Source organism: Talaromyces amestolkiae, assembly GCF_001896365.1.
Source record: "Talaromyces amestolkiae strain CIB chromosome Unknown scaffold26.1, whole genome shotgun sequence".
Lineage (NCBI taxonomy): Eukaryota > Fungi > Ascomycota > Eurotiomycetes > Eurotiales > Trichocomaceae > Talaromyces > Talaromyces amestolkiae.
The window spans coordinates 457442-473777 of record NW_024468062.1 but is presented as its reverse complement, the minus strand read 5'-3'; the positions used below and the strand labels follow the sequence as shown (position 1 = coordinate 473777).

At 49.3% G+C, this 16336-nt stretch overlaps 5 protein-coding genes across 5 annotated transcripts; 2 read left to right on the top strand and 3 right to left on the bottom strand.

Moving 5' to 3' along the window:
* Positions 1-217: 217 nt before the first annotated feature.
* Positions 218-3778, bottom strand: BHQ10_009808 (uncharacterized protein; the record flags this gene model as incomplete). The annotated part of the gene is made up of 5 exons (XM_040882763.1): positions 218-518; positions 574-737; positions 794-1690; positions 1738-3551; positions 3625-3778. 5 exons carry the CDS (start codon positions 3776-3778, stop codon positions 218-220), a joined length of 3330 nt encoding a protein of 1109 aa, XP_040738310.1.
* A 924-nt stretch (positions 3779-4702) lies between these two features.
* BHQ10_009807 (uncharacterized protein) lies at positions 4703-5989 on the top strand (the record flags this gene model as incomplete). Its single annotated transcript, XM_040882762.1, has 3 exons — positions 4703-4937; positions 5006-5681; positions 5731-5989. The coding sequence occupies 3 exons, from the start codon at positions 4703-4705 to the stop codon at positions 5987-5989; spliced, it is 1170 nt and encodes a 389-aa protein (XP_040738309.1).
* Positions 5990-8141: 2152 nt separating this feature from the next.
* Positions 8142-12241, top strand: BHQ10_009806 (uncharacterized protein; the record flags this gene model as incomplete). Its single annotated transcript, XM_040882761.1, has 5 exons — positions 8142-9054; positions 9179-9260; positions 9312-9404; positions 9454-9506; positions 10011-12241. The coding sequence occupies 5 exons, from the start codon at positions 8142-8144 to the stop codon at positions 12239-12241; spliced, it is 3372 nt and encodes a 1123-aa protein (XP_040738308.1).
* A 159-nt stretch (positions 12242-12400) lies between these two features.
* BHQ10_009805 (uncharacterized protein) lies at positions 12401-13469 on the bottom strand (the record flags this gene model as incomplete). Its single annotated transcript, XM_040882760.1, has 2 exons — positions 12401-13036; positions 13101-13469. 2 exons carry the CDS (start codon positions 13467-13469, stop codon positions 12401-12403), a joined length of 1005 nt encoding a protein of 334 aa, XP_040738307.1.
* A 327-nt stretch (positions 13470-13796) lies between these two features.
* Positions 13797-15513, bottom strand: BHQ10_009804 (uncharacterized protein; the record flags this gene model as incomplete). The annotated part of the gene is made up of 4 exons (XM_040882759.1): positions 13797-15004; positions 15057-15243; positions 15292-15408; positions 15481-15513. 4 exons carry the CDS (start codon positions 15511-15513, stop codon positions 13797-13799), a joined length of 1545 nt encoding a protein of 514 aa, XP_040738306.1.
* Between the last annotated feature and the right edge of the window lie 823 nt (positions 15514-16336).

Here is a 16336-nt window from a genome sequence, read left to right as displayed (position 1 = left end):
GACCGAGACGTGCCCGAGCACTTGCAACAACGATGCAGAACAAACACACAAACCAAAACAACCAGACAAGCAAGCTAGAAACAACAGAACAATCTTAAATGCAACGACCACATCACCAAATGACGAATATACCAAAACAAGAAGAGGAGCAAGCTTCATACGCTGCGGAAAAAAGACGAGCATAACCAAGGAGGTTGAAAGGCAGGGCAGGGGTCGACTACAATTCCGCTGCAGCAAAAGCAATACCACTTCTACCTTGTCCAACGGTGTAAAACTTGCCGCCGGCAGCAGCCGAGTAAGACGATGACGAGGAGCCGAGTGCCAGTGTATCAAAGCGGTCGATGCCGAGGGTCTCAAGGTCATTATAGCCGGATAGGTAGAAGCCAATTATGACGACGAGGTAGGTCAGGACCAGGATTGACCCTTTGAAGTAGTTACTCTTTCCTTCGCCATAGACGTAGGAAAGGAGGAAGACGCAGAGAATTACAGTTATCATGTCCCATTGCGGGAAGATGAGGCTGAGATAGTATGTTAGCTGTGATCTAATCTTTGGTCTTGGTGTTGTGAACATACTTGAATGAGTGGCTGATCAGGTCAGCCGGGTCAATGAATCGTGCATTCACGGCACTGTATAATACGAGTGCTGGAATTTGGAGTAAGCAGACTTGAAGTGCGTATGCGGAACCGATCTCCATGGAAAGAGCAATGTTTCCATTCATAGCAAATGAAATGGCGTTCTAGACACGCCAGTCAGTCAGCATCCAAGCGGGGTCAAACATCTAGAGAAACTTACCAGAAACTCGGTTGTATTCGGCACCAAGGCAAACAATGTGATACCCAGAAACTTTTCATCTATGTCCACGCTTTCTAAAACGACATCCACGGTGTCCACGAGAATCTCAGCGATGACAGCGTACAGAAGTGTTGCTCCAAGAAGTATAATCGCACTCTTCGTTTTGCTCCAGTTTGGCGCATCATGACCTCCACCGGCATGTGCCTCTACTGGCACACCAGTAAACTCGTGCTCCTCAGTAATATGTGTCGGCTGGCTTGTAGCTTTAGGTTCCTGCGCCCGTCCTGTACTTTGTGGGTTCGCAGAAGTTCTGCGATGGTGATTCCGGGTAGAATCGCGCGCAGCAACTGTTGCAGCAGTCGCTGCCACTTCAGCTACTTGACGCGCGAGACTTTCGTTATCTTCCTCTGTAAGTCCCCGAAGGTGTAGCCCGTGTTGATCTTCAGGAGACTTCGATAGACCTGGATCCAAATGCGGTGGTATTCCATCGGACCCTGAGTCAAAATTCTCATGTGGAAGTCCAATCTGTTGCAGCGAGTGTCCTAAAATACGTTTGTATAACTGAGTCTCTCGAATGCTGTTGGTTTGAACATCTCCTAAGCCGGAAAGCCCATTTACGATCTGAGCATGTCGCGAGTCGTGCATAGAGACTTCGGCGCCCGGAGCAGCTTTCTTTTCGTCTCCATCAGTTGCCCATATGACAGCAGCATGGGTTCGGAGGGTGAACCAGAGTCCAATAACATATGCCAAAAAGAGGAAAAAGGCCGCGATCCAGCAGAATGGTTGTACGGCTTTGCGGAAGAAGTCATCATTTACAGCAGGACCTTGTGAGAAATAACAACGACGGCAGTCTCGTTCATCCATCAAATTGGCGCATGATCGACAGTTAAGCTCGTGCTGTCGAGGTTAGCATTTGTTGCATGCACAGGGGTAATGATACATACGCTACCGTATACTTGATAGAACAAAGTTGGTCCAAATGCAGCAATCACCGCGAACAACAACATGGTCGATGTCACACCTGCAGACTTCACGTTGAATCTCTGGGTTTTTCGTCTAATCGCACCAAAACACATTGATAACCCCGGAAGGAATAGAATACCAGCAAAGATACTGCCAATCAAACTTCCTTCGACCAACTGCGCCTTGCCCTGTCCGAGAGCAACACAATAGAGGAAGACCTCTACTACCGTTGAGAAAAAAGCGTTGATAGCAGCACCTAGTCCCATCGAAGATTGGGCAGAAATGGAGGCCACTGCTTGGCCGATGAAGTATGCCAGAGGGATAATTGACAATAAGGACAGAAGGAAAACAAGTCCCGGATGCGTCAACCACGATTCTAATCCGAAAGTCACATCCAGCACCCAGTAGTCGAAAATGACAAAGACAACAATGCTCATGAGGTTGAAAAGAAATATGTTAGTTCCGTCGATAGTGTACTTCCAGTAACGCAGGCCGGCCGCTCGGTAAGTACACAAAAGAATTGATGAAGAGGGACCGGATGGCATTCGGGTGTATGTGCCATCGGAGTGAAAGGACAACGCAAGAGGATGACGACGAAGATGATCTACAAGAATGTTCATCACACGACCCATGGGTATCAAGAAAACAAGCAACCAACAAACCAAGGACACCAAAAGCATCAGTGGGCCTGTAAGAAAATAGAAGAATGCAAAGAAGACAACTCTGGCCAGGCTCCATTCGCCACGGCCAAACAGTCTTCGTTTCGGCCTGGAAGCATTCGTTCCGAGGCGACCACCTCTGCCAGTGCGTCCGAGGAGACTATCATGTTCACTGTACCCCGACTCAATGCTGCTTCGTCGTCGACCGACAAGAGATCGGTTGCTGGTAGGACCGAAAAACAGCCGTCCATGTTCGAGATCTCCGCTCTGCCACTGCTCATATTCACTGATACTGCGCCCCTCGCCTTCATCCTCGTCGACGTAGTGTTCATCAGTTTCGAGTCGAACGAATGACCCAAATGGATAAAGCATATAACGAGATAGACCGAAGAAGACGTTTCCATACTCTCTAGCATGAGGCGAGAAAATACACAAATAACAAGCTATACCACCGACCAGAGCGGCTGCAGCAAGCCACCATCCGAATATGAATGACCACATCAAGTTGACCATAAATAACAAATTACTCACGCGGCCGCCGGGCGATGAGTGGATGTCCCCTTCAGCGGTCTTTTCAACAGAACGATTCTTTTTGTACAAGGCAGGTTTCCAAATCCTGATACCGAATGGATGGGTCTCATTGATAGCTGCTTGACGGTCTCTCAACGTAAAGCTCTCCGCATCGCTGAGGTCGTCGGCATCATCATTGTCATCTGCATTCGTATCTTCCGAATCGGTCTCTCCAGAGTTGCTGGGTCCCGCTTCGGGTAGTGTTAGGTCGTCGTCGTCATTCTGCCAGCTGTCTTTAGGAGCCGATGTATTCGTTCTCCTCCTCAGTGTCGAATTCTTCGTTGGTATGGGAAGGATTCTCGGCGACGGCTGTGCCGGGGTGCTCGTCTGATGTTGTACTTGTTGCAAGGCATTGTCCTGCTCAACTTCATGCGCATCGTCATCGACAGAGAACTCTTGACCTCGGTACGGCTTCGAAGACATTCGGCGTAGCGTAGACGGCTTTCTCGACCGCTCGATTTGAGGTCCGATATTGGGAGACTGGGGAGCTTGAAGTCGACCAGATTGAGAACGGAGAGATTCATCTTCCGTCAGATTTGCTCGTCCGGAAGACTGTGTGATCGATCCTACAAACCATAGGTGAGTCTTAGCAAGCTGGAATGGGGTGGAATTTGGGTCAGAAGGGAGGGCGGGTCGTACCATAACCACGGCCTGGCCTGGGCCTCTGGAATGTTTCTCTGAATGACGCATCATCGTCCGTTTGAACAATTGGGGCGTAAAAGGACGACTCATTTTCAGTGAATGAGCTCTCTAGAGAACGCGACGACTCGCCTCGCGATTCGTGGTTGGCCATCGTTGCAACTGTGGACTATCCTGATAATCAGGTAGTCAGGATAAGGTTTCGAGCTCGCGGCGCGCTTGTCTGCCAGCTGTTTGCAATGTAGCTTGATCTACCTCACGCGTTCGTAATAACAGCTCGTATCAAGCATGGTGTATAGTTAAATAGAGGTTGGGGGTGTCCCCGAACGCTCATGAAGATAGTTTGAGGTTGCGAGAGGAGAGATGCAAGTGGCAGGAGGCAGGCGGAACAGGCAGGTTAGTTTATGCATGGCAGCTCACGGGGTCAGCCCGCGTTACTTGGTACTTGATGAACCTTTAGACACTTTACTACGTCACTTGAACAGAGATGGCAAATTTTAGTATTAAGTATGATTGATTTTTGTAACTACGAGCTGGAGAAAGTGAGTCGAGTCGTCAAGGATTGAAGGATCAGATAGGAGATAAAGAAAATAGCTATAGGTTGGGCTGTTCTTGGGCTTGAAATGGGACATAAGCTGCCCTTCCCACAGTTTATCCCTTGAAAAGCCTTGAAAAGGATATTGATAAGCTAGCTCCAGTCAAATAGACACGCAGAACCGAGTGTTTCACATCAATATCGTCGCGAAAAAGGCTCTCTTGGATATTATGTGTCGGAGGGAGCTCTTGGTGGGGAGTAGTCAAGCCACATGGAGATGTGTAATATGTGGCTAGTGGCCGTGGCTAGTGCGTGCTTGCAGCTCCTTCCTGCATTCCGTCCGCCGTCGAAGCTCATCGTACCTTCGTCATCCATCAAAACAGCTTGCCTTCCATCACAACCAGCTTTCATGTCTGTGATTTCTACTCGCTCATCAATACACCCCTCGATACAAATTTCAGACTCCACGCAATAACGGATATAATCTGATAATATCTGTACCGCAAGAGCCGTCGAAGGAGCCGTCTCCTCGTCTCATAAACCATGGCGTTGGACAACTACTATCGCAACAAAATCGAGAGCATGAAGCTCGAGATCATACAGGGTCAGGCAGTATTGCGCAGATTAGAAGCTCAACGCAACGATTACAACTCTAGAGTCCGTCTTTTGCGGGAAGAGCTTGGATTGCTTCAACAGCCTGGATCCTATGTCGGCGAGGTGGTCAAGGTGATGGGCACCAAGAAGGTGCTTGTCAAGGTTCATCCAGAAGGAAAATATGGTTTGTCTTCCGCATGTGATATAGCTAAAAGATTAATACAGTGAAGTGATCGCGGCTAACATCTCTAGTGGTCGACATTGCCGATAACGTCGACGTCGCCAAACTCACCGTTGGCAAGCGTGTTTCCTTGCTCTCCGATACATACAAGCTCGAGAAGATGCTTCCGTCGTCCGTTGATCCTCTCGTGTCCCTGATGATGGTCGAAAAGGTGCCAGATAGTACTTACGATATGATCGGTGGACTTGACCAACAAATCAAGGAAATTAAAGAGGTCATCGAACTTGGATTGAAACACCCGGAACTTTTCGAGTCGCTCGGTATCGCCCAACCCAAGGGAGTGCTGCTTTACGGACCACCGGGTACGGGAAAGACACTACTGGCGCGAGCGGTTGCTCACCATGCAGACTGCAAGTTTATTCGAGTGAGTGGTTCGGAGCTGGTACAAAAGTATATCGGCGAGGGAAGTCGAATGGTACGAGAATTGTTCGTGATGGCCAGAGAGCATGCTCCCAGTATCATCTTCATGGATGAGATTGATAGCATCGGATCTAGTCGTGTTGAGGGTAGTAGTGGTGGTGATTCTGAGGTCCAGCGAACAATGTTGGAACTCTTGAACCAGCTGGATGGTTTCGAGCCTACTAAAAACATTAAAGTTATCATGGCCACGAATCGATTGGATATTCTTGACCCTGCCCTTCTGCGACCTGGACGTATTGACCGAAAGATTGAGTTCCCGCCTCCTACGTATGTACTGCCTGCTGTGATCTATTGAAGTCATGCTGACCGTCTCTAGGGTGGAAGCTCGAGCAGACATTCTACGTATTCACTCACGATCCATGAACCTCACGCGCGGTATCAACCTGACCAAGATTGCCGAGAAAATGAACGGATGCTCCGGAGCTGAGTTGAAGGGTGTCTGCACAGAGGCCGGCATGTATGCGCTACGAGAGCGACGAGTGCATGTGACCCAGGAAGACTTTGACTTGGCGACGGCCAAGATCTTGAACAAGCACGACGACAAGGAGGTCAGTCTGGGCAAGGTCTGGAAATAGACGGGTGTACGTCGTTGGGCATGCTGGCGTTTTGAGTCTGCACGATTCATTCAATATTGAGGATCTATAGACCATTGTTTGATCGACGAGCCAAGCATTGGCGTAACTTCTTTGGCATGGACTATTGAGAACTACATATGTAATCTAGAATCATAGCGACTAAACGAGTGTTATTGTACTACCCGATGCACTACCCGCCTGTCTAATCTGATCTGGCTTGATACTCAGATCCAAAATTTCGCATTGTTTGTCGCTTGGCAGTCTGGGTATCACTGCCTAGGTATGACATCTCGCACGCAGGATCACCAATAAGCTACACGTATATACATAACATACACAGAATGAGTATCACCAGTGCCCATATATGTCGTTTAGTAACGAAGTTGACTAAGAGATCTAGAAGCGCTAGCATTACCTAGCAGAGGGCCATGTCCCCACCGCCCCGGCGCGTGACTTTTATTTCTTTTTCAGAGCGGAGACTGCGGGGCGTCTATCAATCTACGACAGTACTCCGTACATATCGATAATCTCACTGTCTGTGGCGATACAGTCGATCGTTACTACTTGTATGTGCTTACTAGTACATACTATGCTATCGTTATCCACGATTCGTGCATTTTTTCCCCCGTGCCATTTGGAGTCTGGCGATGGGCGTACGGACTCCACGGGCTCCTCTCTCCTTGAGTCGATGCAGATGCGTTGTCCGTCAGCAAAAGTCCGCCATCGGTATCGGAGCATACCACAGTATGTAGTAGTCTGACTGATAGACAACATTCGGCTTACTTGGGGGCCTTGCATGATCTGAACGGCTTTGGCCAGTTGTTCTCTGCGCTGCACTCCGCTGGGGGTTTCATAGCGTAGATCTATTTAGCCTTCGAACTCTGTTTCGCTACGGCATATTAGCCGGCCTGATGATTATTGACAGATGAGGCGAATCTATTATTCTATCGAAATAGAGGCTATTGGCTTKTCAGGGAGCACTAGTCTCTTTTGCTTCACCTGAATGCTCCATGTCTGTCTGTCTATCTGCCTGTCCTACCTCAGTTGACATATAACTCACAGTTTTTACTATTTCAAATCAACTCCGTATATTCTCCTAGTTGATTTTGTCTTTAAATATTTAAAGGCTGGACGACCCACTGGCACGTTTTGCTGTCCACTTTTCTTCTTACTAGTTAACTGCTGTAGGTGACTAAAGCGTATCTCCGGATTTACTCTTTTGGTCCTTCCGTCCTGCCCAGCTCTCCATCCAGGAACAAAATATCGACTGTTCACACGGTATGTGTCCATTGAATTTCACCTATTAAATCTGCTGCCAAGTTCACTGGCTCTGCATATGCAGCAAGCCGTCTCAATCGTTTCGTTTCACCATCTGATCCAAGCCAGATTATCGTTAGCACTCAAGAGGCGCTCCCGATTGTCCGTCTCTCGACCCACCGCCATCAAGGGGGGGAACCCACGCCTGGATTTTTTTTTTTGCACGTTCCCGATTGGGGAATGTCTGAATAACAAGGAGATCAAAGAGAGTCACAATATTTTTTGACATATCTTAGACCTCATCGGGTTTAAAGATCTATCATCTCCCCGGCTTGCTCTTCCGCTGTGAATTTGAACTATATACTTCTGCCTCCTGGTGTCTACATATATACGACTCTAGTTGCATCGGAAACATCACCGATCACACCCCCACGCTAAACAACACACCACTGACTAACAAATACATCGTATCGACATCGATCAAGAGAACCGAATGTCTGCCGCCGTACACACGCCTACCATCGATCTCCTAGAGACAGAGTTGGCAAGGGCCAGGAGTGCCCTACATGAAGTCCAGCCCAATACACTCCACCTACTGTCTTTGGATGATGTCACAGCAGGAGCGTTGGCTGCTCACAAGAAGAATTTGATTAGCTACGACCATGAATTTTTCGCCGGCAGTGGTCGTCTCACTGCAAAGGAGTTAGGGCTTATTTCCGTCCAAGAAATCATATCTACCCCAGAGGAAGAGATATGCTCACCACTGCCTATTATTCCCATTAATATATTTGATTTGCTTGCCAACAATGTCGTGTTGCATCACTTGGTACCTTTGCTGCCTGTTTCGTCATTGATGGCCTTGGCCTCGACGAGTAAAACAGTACGCTCCGTCATTATGGAGACCCCCTACGTCTTCAGACATCTCGATTTGAGTACATGCCGAGTAGCTCAAATCCCAGAGAGACAGGTCATTGATGCAGGTGGTGAGCGCTGGCAAAATGAGAGAATGGACGAGTCTGTGACTGAAGATGAGTTTTATGGCGGGCCATTGCGAGGGATCTTCTCCCGTCTTGCGCGACAGTCACTTCTGGCAAGCGTGCGCACATTGGTATTAGATGGTTTATCTGTTCCGGCTGATCTCATCGCTGAGATCATCTTGACCGACCAGTTTAATGTAAACATTCTTTCGATCAGGGAGTGCTCCCATCTCAATGAGCGGAAGCTCATGCAGACGCTGGAATATGCCGTGCGTCCAACACGGCCGGCAGGAACTCCAAAAGTGAAGGGAATCTACTACTTTACGCCGAAGGAGTCGACCGCAAAGCCGCGCCTTCGTCGAGGTTCATCCCGACGAGAATGGTGGCAGTCACGGGTCGGTGGCCAGACAGCAACAGCCTCAACGCCTGATACAGACCAACAAGACGAGCATCTGAACGAGTGGTACAGACCATCCGGTAAGATCTTGAAAGCCAAGATTGAAAGTGGCTGGGCGCAGACTATCAAGAAATGCGAAGGTATCATCTCCTTTGACGCTATATTATGCCGAGGTCCTAGACATAACACCGACTTCTATTCGACCAACAAGACACCAAGCACAGAAGGCCCTCTTCTTCCTGCCGCTATTGCAACAGTCTCTTTAGGGCCTCGTGGCTGTGATGGCTGCCGCACATCTCCCGAAGGTCCCGCGATTTGGGGCGAATCTCCCGACTCTCATTTCCCACTCCTTAGCCCTCTACCTCTCCATGCCTCCAACATTACCGATGCTAAACGACCCGTGCCACGAAATGAGACGGCCGTTATGATTGCGCGTTGCACGGATTGCCTGCAGAGTCGATGGTGCCATCAGTGTCACAAATGGTTCTGTTTTAATTGTTTGCCAAGCCCTGAGGAGGCAGTGATTCGTCTTTCGCCTCATCAGACTGTTGTGCGCAGACCGGGAGGACAGCCCAGAGATCTCTCGCCAGAGAAACTGGGCCCAGGCGTTAGCCGAGACTGCTGGGAATGCGGGCCTACTGTAAGTTTCGTGATATTACTGTGGTAAGCTCGAAGCTAATTGTATGAATAGTGTGCAAGCTGTAAAGTTGAGCGCCAGCGTAGTTGCGGTACCTGCTACGGCGAGTATTGTCTCAAGCACAACGACGGATGTTCCTCAACAAAGGTATGACCATGCCCTACGTACCTGAAAACGTAGACTAATCCAACTACAGTGCGACTGGTGCAACACGAGTTCCCGACGACTCAGCAGAGATCTCTACTAGAGGTCTCGATTTATGAATAATGACTTGTTTTGATTGTATCGGCTATAAATTGCCAGCCGGACAGGCGAGGCGATACACGGATGGCACTTGGATATCTCAGAGTACAGTCTGGGAAAGGACTCTAATGACTTATACATATATTATGACAGACTACATAGTACTCTACTCTTACTCTCAGGTATACCTAGTCATACCATTCATCTTGCTCTCAATTCATATTCATAAATATACACATAGTATAGTATTATACATCGACAGATCCACCAATCGGGGAAGAAGGATTGCGGGGGCGATATCGATTAGATAAGATAAGGCCGATTAGTTAGCAATGAGCAGAGTAGCTTCCAGAAGACTACAACAGAAGATCATTATAAACTCTGGCAACATGCCGCGTACTTGGAAAGCATCATCTCAGAATATTTCTCGCCTATGAAAGAACATGGCAGACCACATATCTCCAATGGCCACATTAAAATGGTCCTCACAACTCAGACTATCCTCACCAGCGCAAACCTCACGATCCCTGCCAGGCGACAAAATCCTCCTCCCTCCCTCGGCGCTCGAACAGCTTCTCTCCGCGGCTCCCATTGTACAGAGCAGTATTGCGAGTCCACAACCAAACGCGCCACAGTATACATCCACTTTCGACCCGTTCAATCCATATACCTTCGCCGCTGAATCGAGAGCTCGCGCAATAGACTCGTACACCTCGTCCGGCGGCGCGCAGCAACAGCCCCAATTACCGCATCCGCTCACTTTCCGGCTCGTGAATCCACGCAATGGAAGAGTTGTATATGCCGGTATTCGGGAGTTCTCGGCTGAGGAGGGGCATGTTTCGCTCAGTAAATTCTTGCGGCATGCGCTGGGAATAGACGAAGAAGTAGAGAATAGAGAAGATGAAGAGACTACAGTCACGCTTCATGCGCAACAGCTACCAAAAGGGACATATGTACGACTCCGTCCGCTGGAAGCAGGATATGACCCCGAAGATTGGAAGGCATTACTCGAACGCCATTTACGTGAGAACTTCACTACGTTGACAGTTGGCGAGTTGCTTACTGTGCCCAGTGGACGGGGTCGGTTTTTTGAGTTTCTGATTGATAAGGTTGCGCCGGAAGAGAAGGAAGGGCAAGCGAATGGGATTTGTATTGTTGATACAGACCTGGAGGTTGATATTGAGCCGTTGAACGAGGAGCAGGCCCGAGAGACGTTACAGAAGCTTTCGCAAAAGGCAGCGAGGAAGCCGGGCTCGGAAAAGGGAAGTTCGAGTGGAGGAACGATCCAAAGAGGCCAAAAGATACAAGGACGGGTTATTAAGGGGGATTATGTTGATTATGAGCTTGACATGAAGGGTGGGGTCGGACGATTGCAGTTGGAGCTTGAGGCTGCGGATGGTGCTGATCTGGACATCTTTGTTAGTCCGTTCTCGTCATATCAGAGAGCCCGGCCTAGGAGCGACGAGCATGTGTTTGGGGATATGTCGCCCAAGTCGTTCAAGTTCCTGGAGTTAGATGCGTCTTTACCAGAACTGATTAACGCAGAGAAGTTGTATATATCTGTACATGCTTTCCTTCTGCCAGATGAGCCGGAAGAAGATACGGAGCCGCCGTTTGAATATGCTCTTCGCGTGGCTGATGCCATGCAAGTCGATGTTGGGGAAGAGATTGCTGATTCAAATGAGCACAATCCAGATGAAGTACAATGCAAAAACTGTCAGCAATGGGTTCCGCAACGCACGCTTTTTCTACACGAAAATTTCTGTCTCCGAAACAATATCCTCTGTCCAAAATGCAGGAATGTCTTCCAAAAATCTTCGAGTGAATGGCAGAACCATTGGCATTGTGAGCATGACGAGTCATACGGCAACGACGAGCCCAGCAAAGAGAAACACGACTACATATTCCACAAAATGCATACATGCTTCAACTGCGACTATACTGCAGAAAGTCTCCCATCTCTCGCGCATCATCGCACCACCAGATGCCCCGGCAAGCAGATTCTATGTCAATTCTGCCACCTGGTCGTCCCTCAACAAGGCGACTCAGATCCAGACATGAATGACCCTGAGGTTCTATTGTCTGGTCTCACGCCTCATGAAATCATCGACGGAGGCCGGACAACGGAGTGTCATTTATGTAATAAGATTATTCGACTGCGCGATATGAAAACCCACCTACGCCATCACGACCTCGAGCGTCTATCAAGACCAGCGCCATCGATATGTCAAAACGTGAACTGCGGTCGTACCCTCAAGACATCAAAGGGTACACCACTGGGACTGTGCAATATATGCTTCGCCCCATTGTACACAGACGCCCATGACCCCGAGGGCAAGTCACTGAAACGGCGAATTGAGCGAAGATATCTCTCTCAAATGCTTACCGGGTGCGGGAAGACATGGTGCCGGAACGCGTATTGCAAGACGGGTCATGAGCGCTCTTCTGCGTCGGGGKCGGTCCTACCGACCTCCTCCAAGGATATTCTGCAAGTCGTCAGACCTCTGATTGACCCGATTAATACGAAACCACCTTTGACAGACTCAGGCTCTAACGCAGAGATACCTTTCTATCTCTGTGCTGATGAGACGAGCCAACAGCGCCGCTCGCTCGGGGAAATGCTTGCCGCCGAGAACGTGTATGATCTCAGATGGTGTATTGCGGCGTTGGAGGGGAGTGGTGGTGATTTGGAGAAGGCGAGGGAGTGGTTGAGTTCATGGGCTCCTCGGAAAGATGAGTAGCGATAACTATAGACTATTAGAGTATAAATCGATAGATTTATCATAAGTCATGTATAATCATTGTCTACATTGTACTTCTCTAAAATACCCAGTGAATCAACTAACTAACAGCTTCTCCCTCACCATCCCTTGGCTCGACTAGACTGCTCCGCAGCATGATTAATAACTCCCCGTCTTCGCGGCTAAAGTGCCACTCCCCCTGGATGAGAAAATCCCCATAATCCCAAACACAATGTAAAAAAGAGCCAACGGATACGCCACCAAAAACCTCATTCCGCGCATGCGTCCCACAGCACAAAACATGCCTGAACTGCTGTATGTGCACCACCCCACAGCCGCAGAGGTAAGTAAATAACCGAACATAGTGTCCATGGGGAGCAGGACGCCAATCAGACTCGTCAACACGAGGGGCAGAAAGCAATATCCTAGCACGCTAGCGGAGCGCGGGAAAGTCAGCGTTGCTGAGAAATGGCCCGTTGCGCCGCCGCCAATACCACCTGCAATATGACCCGGTGGTTTCTGGTGAGGATCGTAGTTATTTGGATCCGCCGCGTTCGGGATCGGTGATGCCGCGTTCCCGCCCGCCGCGTCCAGAGAGGGAGACATCAGACTCAGGATGAGGTGCAGAGTCAATGTACCGAATACAGCGACGCCGTAGATGTATCCGTAAAACACCTTGCCGGAAAAGAGCAGGAATGTGCCGTACAGCACGATGTAGAGAATTGCGCCGTAGAGGTCGCTGTCGTCCATAAGGTGTTGGTCTATTTGGGCGAAGGGGTTGAGGACTGTGAGTGTCTATCACCCGTCGTTAGCAGCCATCGCCAACTTGAAATATTTAGAGAGGGAGTGAGTAAGATACCTTGGAACGAATATGATCAAAATTAACACCCAACTCCTCCAACAACGGCGGCTCACCATCATACCCCTCCGTACCGAACGCAGCTAGCCAGCCCGTTCTCAATCCTCCCTGCTCTCCCATCCTACCAGATACACCTCCAGTCGCAGACGATCCGGCACCGCCAAATCCGCCTCCATATCCTCCCGGCCCGCCTGCTGAAGAGCCGGGGTATGCTTGGGTAGATGGCTGGCCGCCGTAGCCAACGCCATAGGAGGCTTGGGAGGGCGTGGTGTGGCCTGAGACGGAGTAGGAGGATGGGTAGAATTGGAGGTTTTGAGGCGATTGGGAGCCGTAGGAGGGTTGTGATTGTTGGGGATAGTATTGGGCCATCGTGGCCGGTGTGTGTGGATCGCCTTTGGGTCTGTTGATGATCTCGAGCTATGGCGTAGATTGTATATTGAGCTGGGATTGTATCAGGGTAACGATGAATACCTCTGATCTAAAAATTAGGGTTGAGATGTTGTATTGGTGAGTTGAGAACTTGAAGATCTAGGTGGAAGTTGTGGAGTGACAGCTTGGCCGGTGGCAGCTTCCGTGATTGGCTGCTCACAGCCCTACGTCAACTTTCAATACACACAACTTACGAAGTTACAGGATTATACATATTCAACGCTTTTAAACCATTCAGTGCAATATCTAATGCTACAATACATATGTTTACAAGAAATTGATGCCGATCCCTAGCTGGAGCCCCTTCCTTCCCTCCTCTCCTTTGCGCTGGTATATGGGAAGAGAGAAATTCAGTTCAAATCGAGCAACAGGATGCGCATACACCAGTCCAATACCAGCAGCAGTGCTGGGAAGACCGTTTTGAAGCTCGTTTATAGTTGACACAAAAGCATCCTTGACTTCGTTGTTGGTTTTCGGGCGTTCGTTTTCTGATGTGCGAAGAGACAACAGGCGGCCCGCATTGACAAATGCTTGCAGACGTAGTGGCGTATCTTTGCCGACGCGTGGCAATGGAAAAAAGAGATTGGCACTTCCTGCAGCATATAGGTCACCTCCAACTGCATCGCTGCCGTCGCGTGGTCCCAGACCAGCTTGACGGAAACCACGGACATCCGTGGGACCACCGAGCAAGAAGCGATCATTGACTCTCGATGGCTGAGGTGTCGCGCTCGAGCTCAGATTCAGAGGGTAAAGCACACCAGCGCGAAGTCCGGTCGTGAAGCTGACGCCGCTTGGTCCCTTGAGAAAAGGAAGAGGAATAGGAACAGCACCCTGGGTTTCGACTTCCGACTTCCAGAACGTAACGTCTCCTTTCAGAGGCCCGATACCGGCAACCTCATTAAGGGTCTTGGCATATGTACCGCTAGACGGTAAAAGAGGATGATCTCTGCTATCGCGCACCCAAGTATGCGAAATGCTGCTCTTGACACTATCGCCCGCGTCGCCCCGCACAACCAACGAAGCGTCAGGTGACAGCCCGGTAACCTGGCGCCAGAAACCGTTATATGTAAGCTCATGTCGTTGACCGGATTGAGTCTGCCATCGTAATTTGGTCCATCCTCCCTTCAAGACTTCCTCGTGACTAGCCCAAGGTTTTTGCGTTGAACTGGCTACTCCGCCGACTTCTAAACGAAAGTTGGGGTCACTCAATATTGGCGTCTCGAATGCGGCCTGGTATGCAGATCTGGTCCGAGTACCCAGAGATGCGTTCAAGTTCAACGTCTCCGCACCGCCGAAGATGTTGCGCCATAGAAGATTTCCGTACGCAGAGCCCTCGGCATTGCCTAGATCGGTTCCGGTTTTAAGCAGGATCCTCGACTTTTCTCGAACCGACAGGTAGACATCTAAGTCTGTGGGTAGCGCATTAGGGTCGGTTGGCTTGTCCAAAAAGATCGAAATCGGTTCATGAAAGATGTCTACATGCTATATTAGCCACACAGCCCATAAAAGTCTTAGATATAACCCTACCAAAGCCGCTCAATTTGTTTGCTCCTTGGGAGACACGGGATAGAGCCTCGGCTAGTGTGTATGGTTTCGGTTGATTGGCACTGAGAATAGGGTTGAAAATGCGTTCCAAGAAGCTTTTTCGCGTATGGTTCGCGTTGAGTATCTGGATGCGGGATATCGTGCACGGCAAAGTCGAGTTCTCATCGATCTGGACGGATTAGAATGCGATTCGACTTTTGATTTTCAGAGGTCGTACCATTTCAGCAAGCCGAGCTTGCGCTTTCTGATAGATGGCATTTATCCGCTCATTGACAGCTTGCTGCTGCTCCTCCAATACCTTAGGATCGGCGGGKTGTTGTAGTCGGGTGAAGATCTAGTCAATGGACGTGAGTTAGTTGCGCTCCTTGAACAAGCAAATGGCTGTTTTTCTGTGATTTAAGCTTACATCCTCATCGTCACTCGTCAGTGAGGAAGCCATCTTGCCGGCCGATGCTTGCAATTGGAGTTGTTTGTGTCGGCTTGTGAGGAATCTCGAGGAAAGGCAACACATGTGATGGTCCGTGCGGGCTACGTCGTCGTTTCTTCCTAAAATTGCCGCGGCGATTGGCGCTTGCCGCTTTGGGATGTTTTCTACATCGACCTGATCTTTGATGCTTACAATATCACTACGCTAGGCTAGTCAATATGCAACCGAAAAGAAGAAGCTTGTGTGTGTCGGGATCGATGAGTAGATTCCGGGGTGGAATGTCATGATACATTATGCCTAGCTCCCATGTGAACCACTCAGATCGAATAGGCACCTTTGAACTTAAAAAAATTCCACCTAATATGTGTTTTGTACTAAAGCCAATTATCCGAGATTCCACGTCCTCGAGGATAACGCCCGGTCAAATGGCACTATACTCGGATGCGATGACAGGCTTTGGAGAAGATTCAATTCATCCCAGGCCATCTGCAGTCTCTGATCCTTTGGAATAAAATTGAATTGAATGCAACCTTTAAGAGTTTCCTAGTTCATCCTCGTATACAGGGAGAACAACACCTAGTCCGAGCCGGTCCGGTCCCTGAAGTTTGGAGGGCTGAATTACACAGCGTTTGGAGAGTGATGGAGTGATTCAGGTATCATCCTCATTTGGAACTGTCGAGACTTCGGCGAGGAGCCCATCGTCATTCACTGTTACTGCGCGGACCTCTGGTGATAGGTAGTCAGTGAATTGAGACACAATCGAAACCTCAAGTCTTCGTCAGGCGGAGAAAGTTTAGCGAGGCCTTTGAGGTTGATCATTCCCAATTGATTCCAA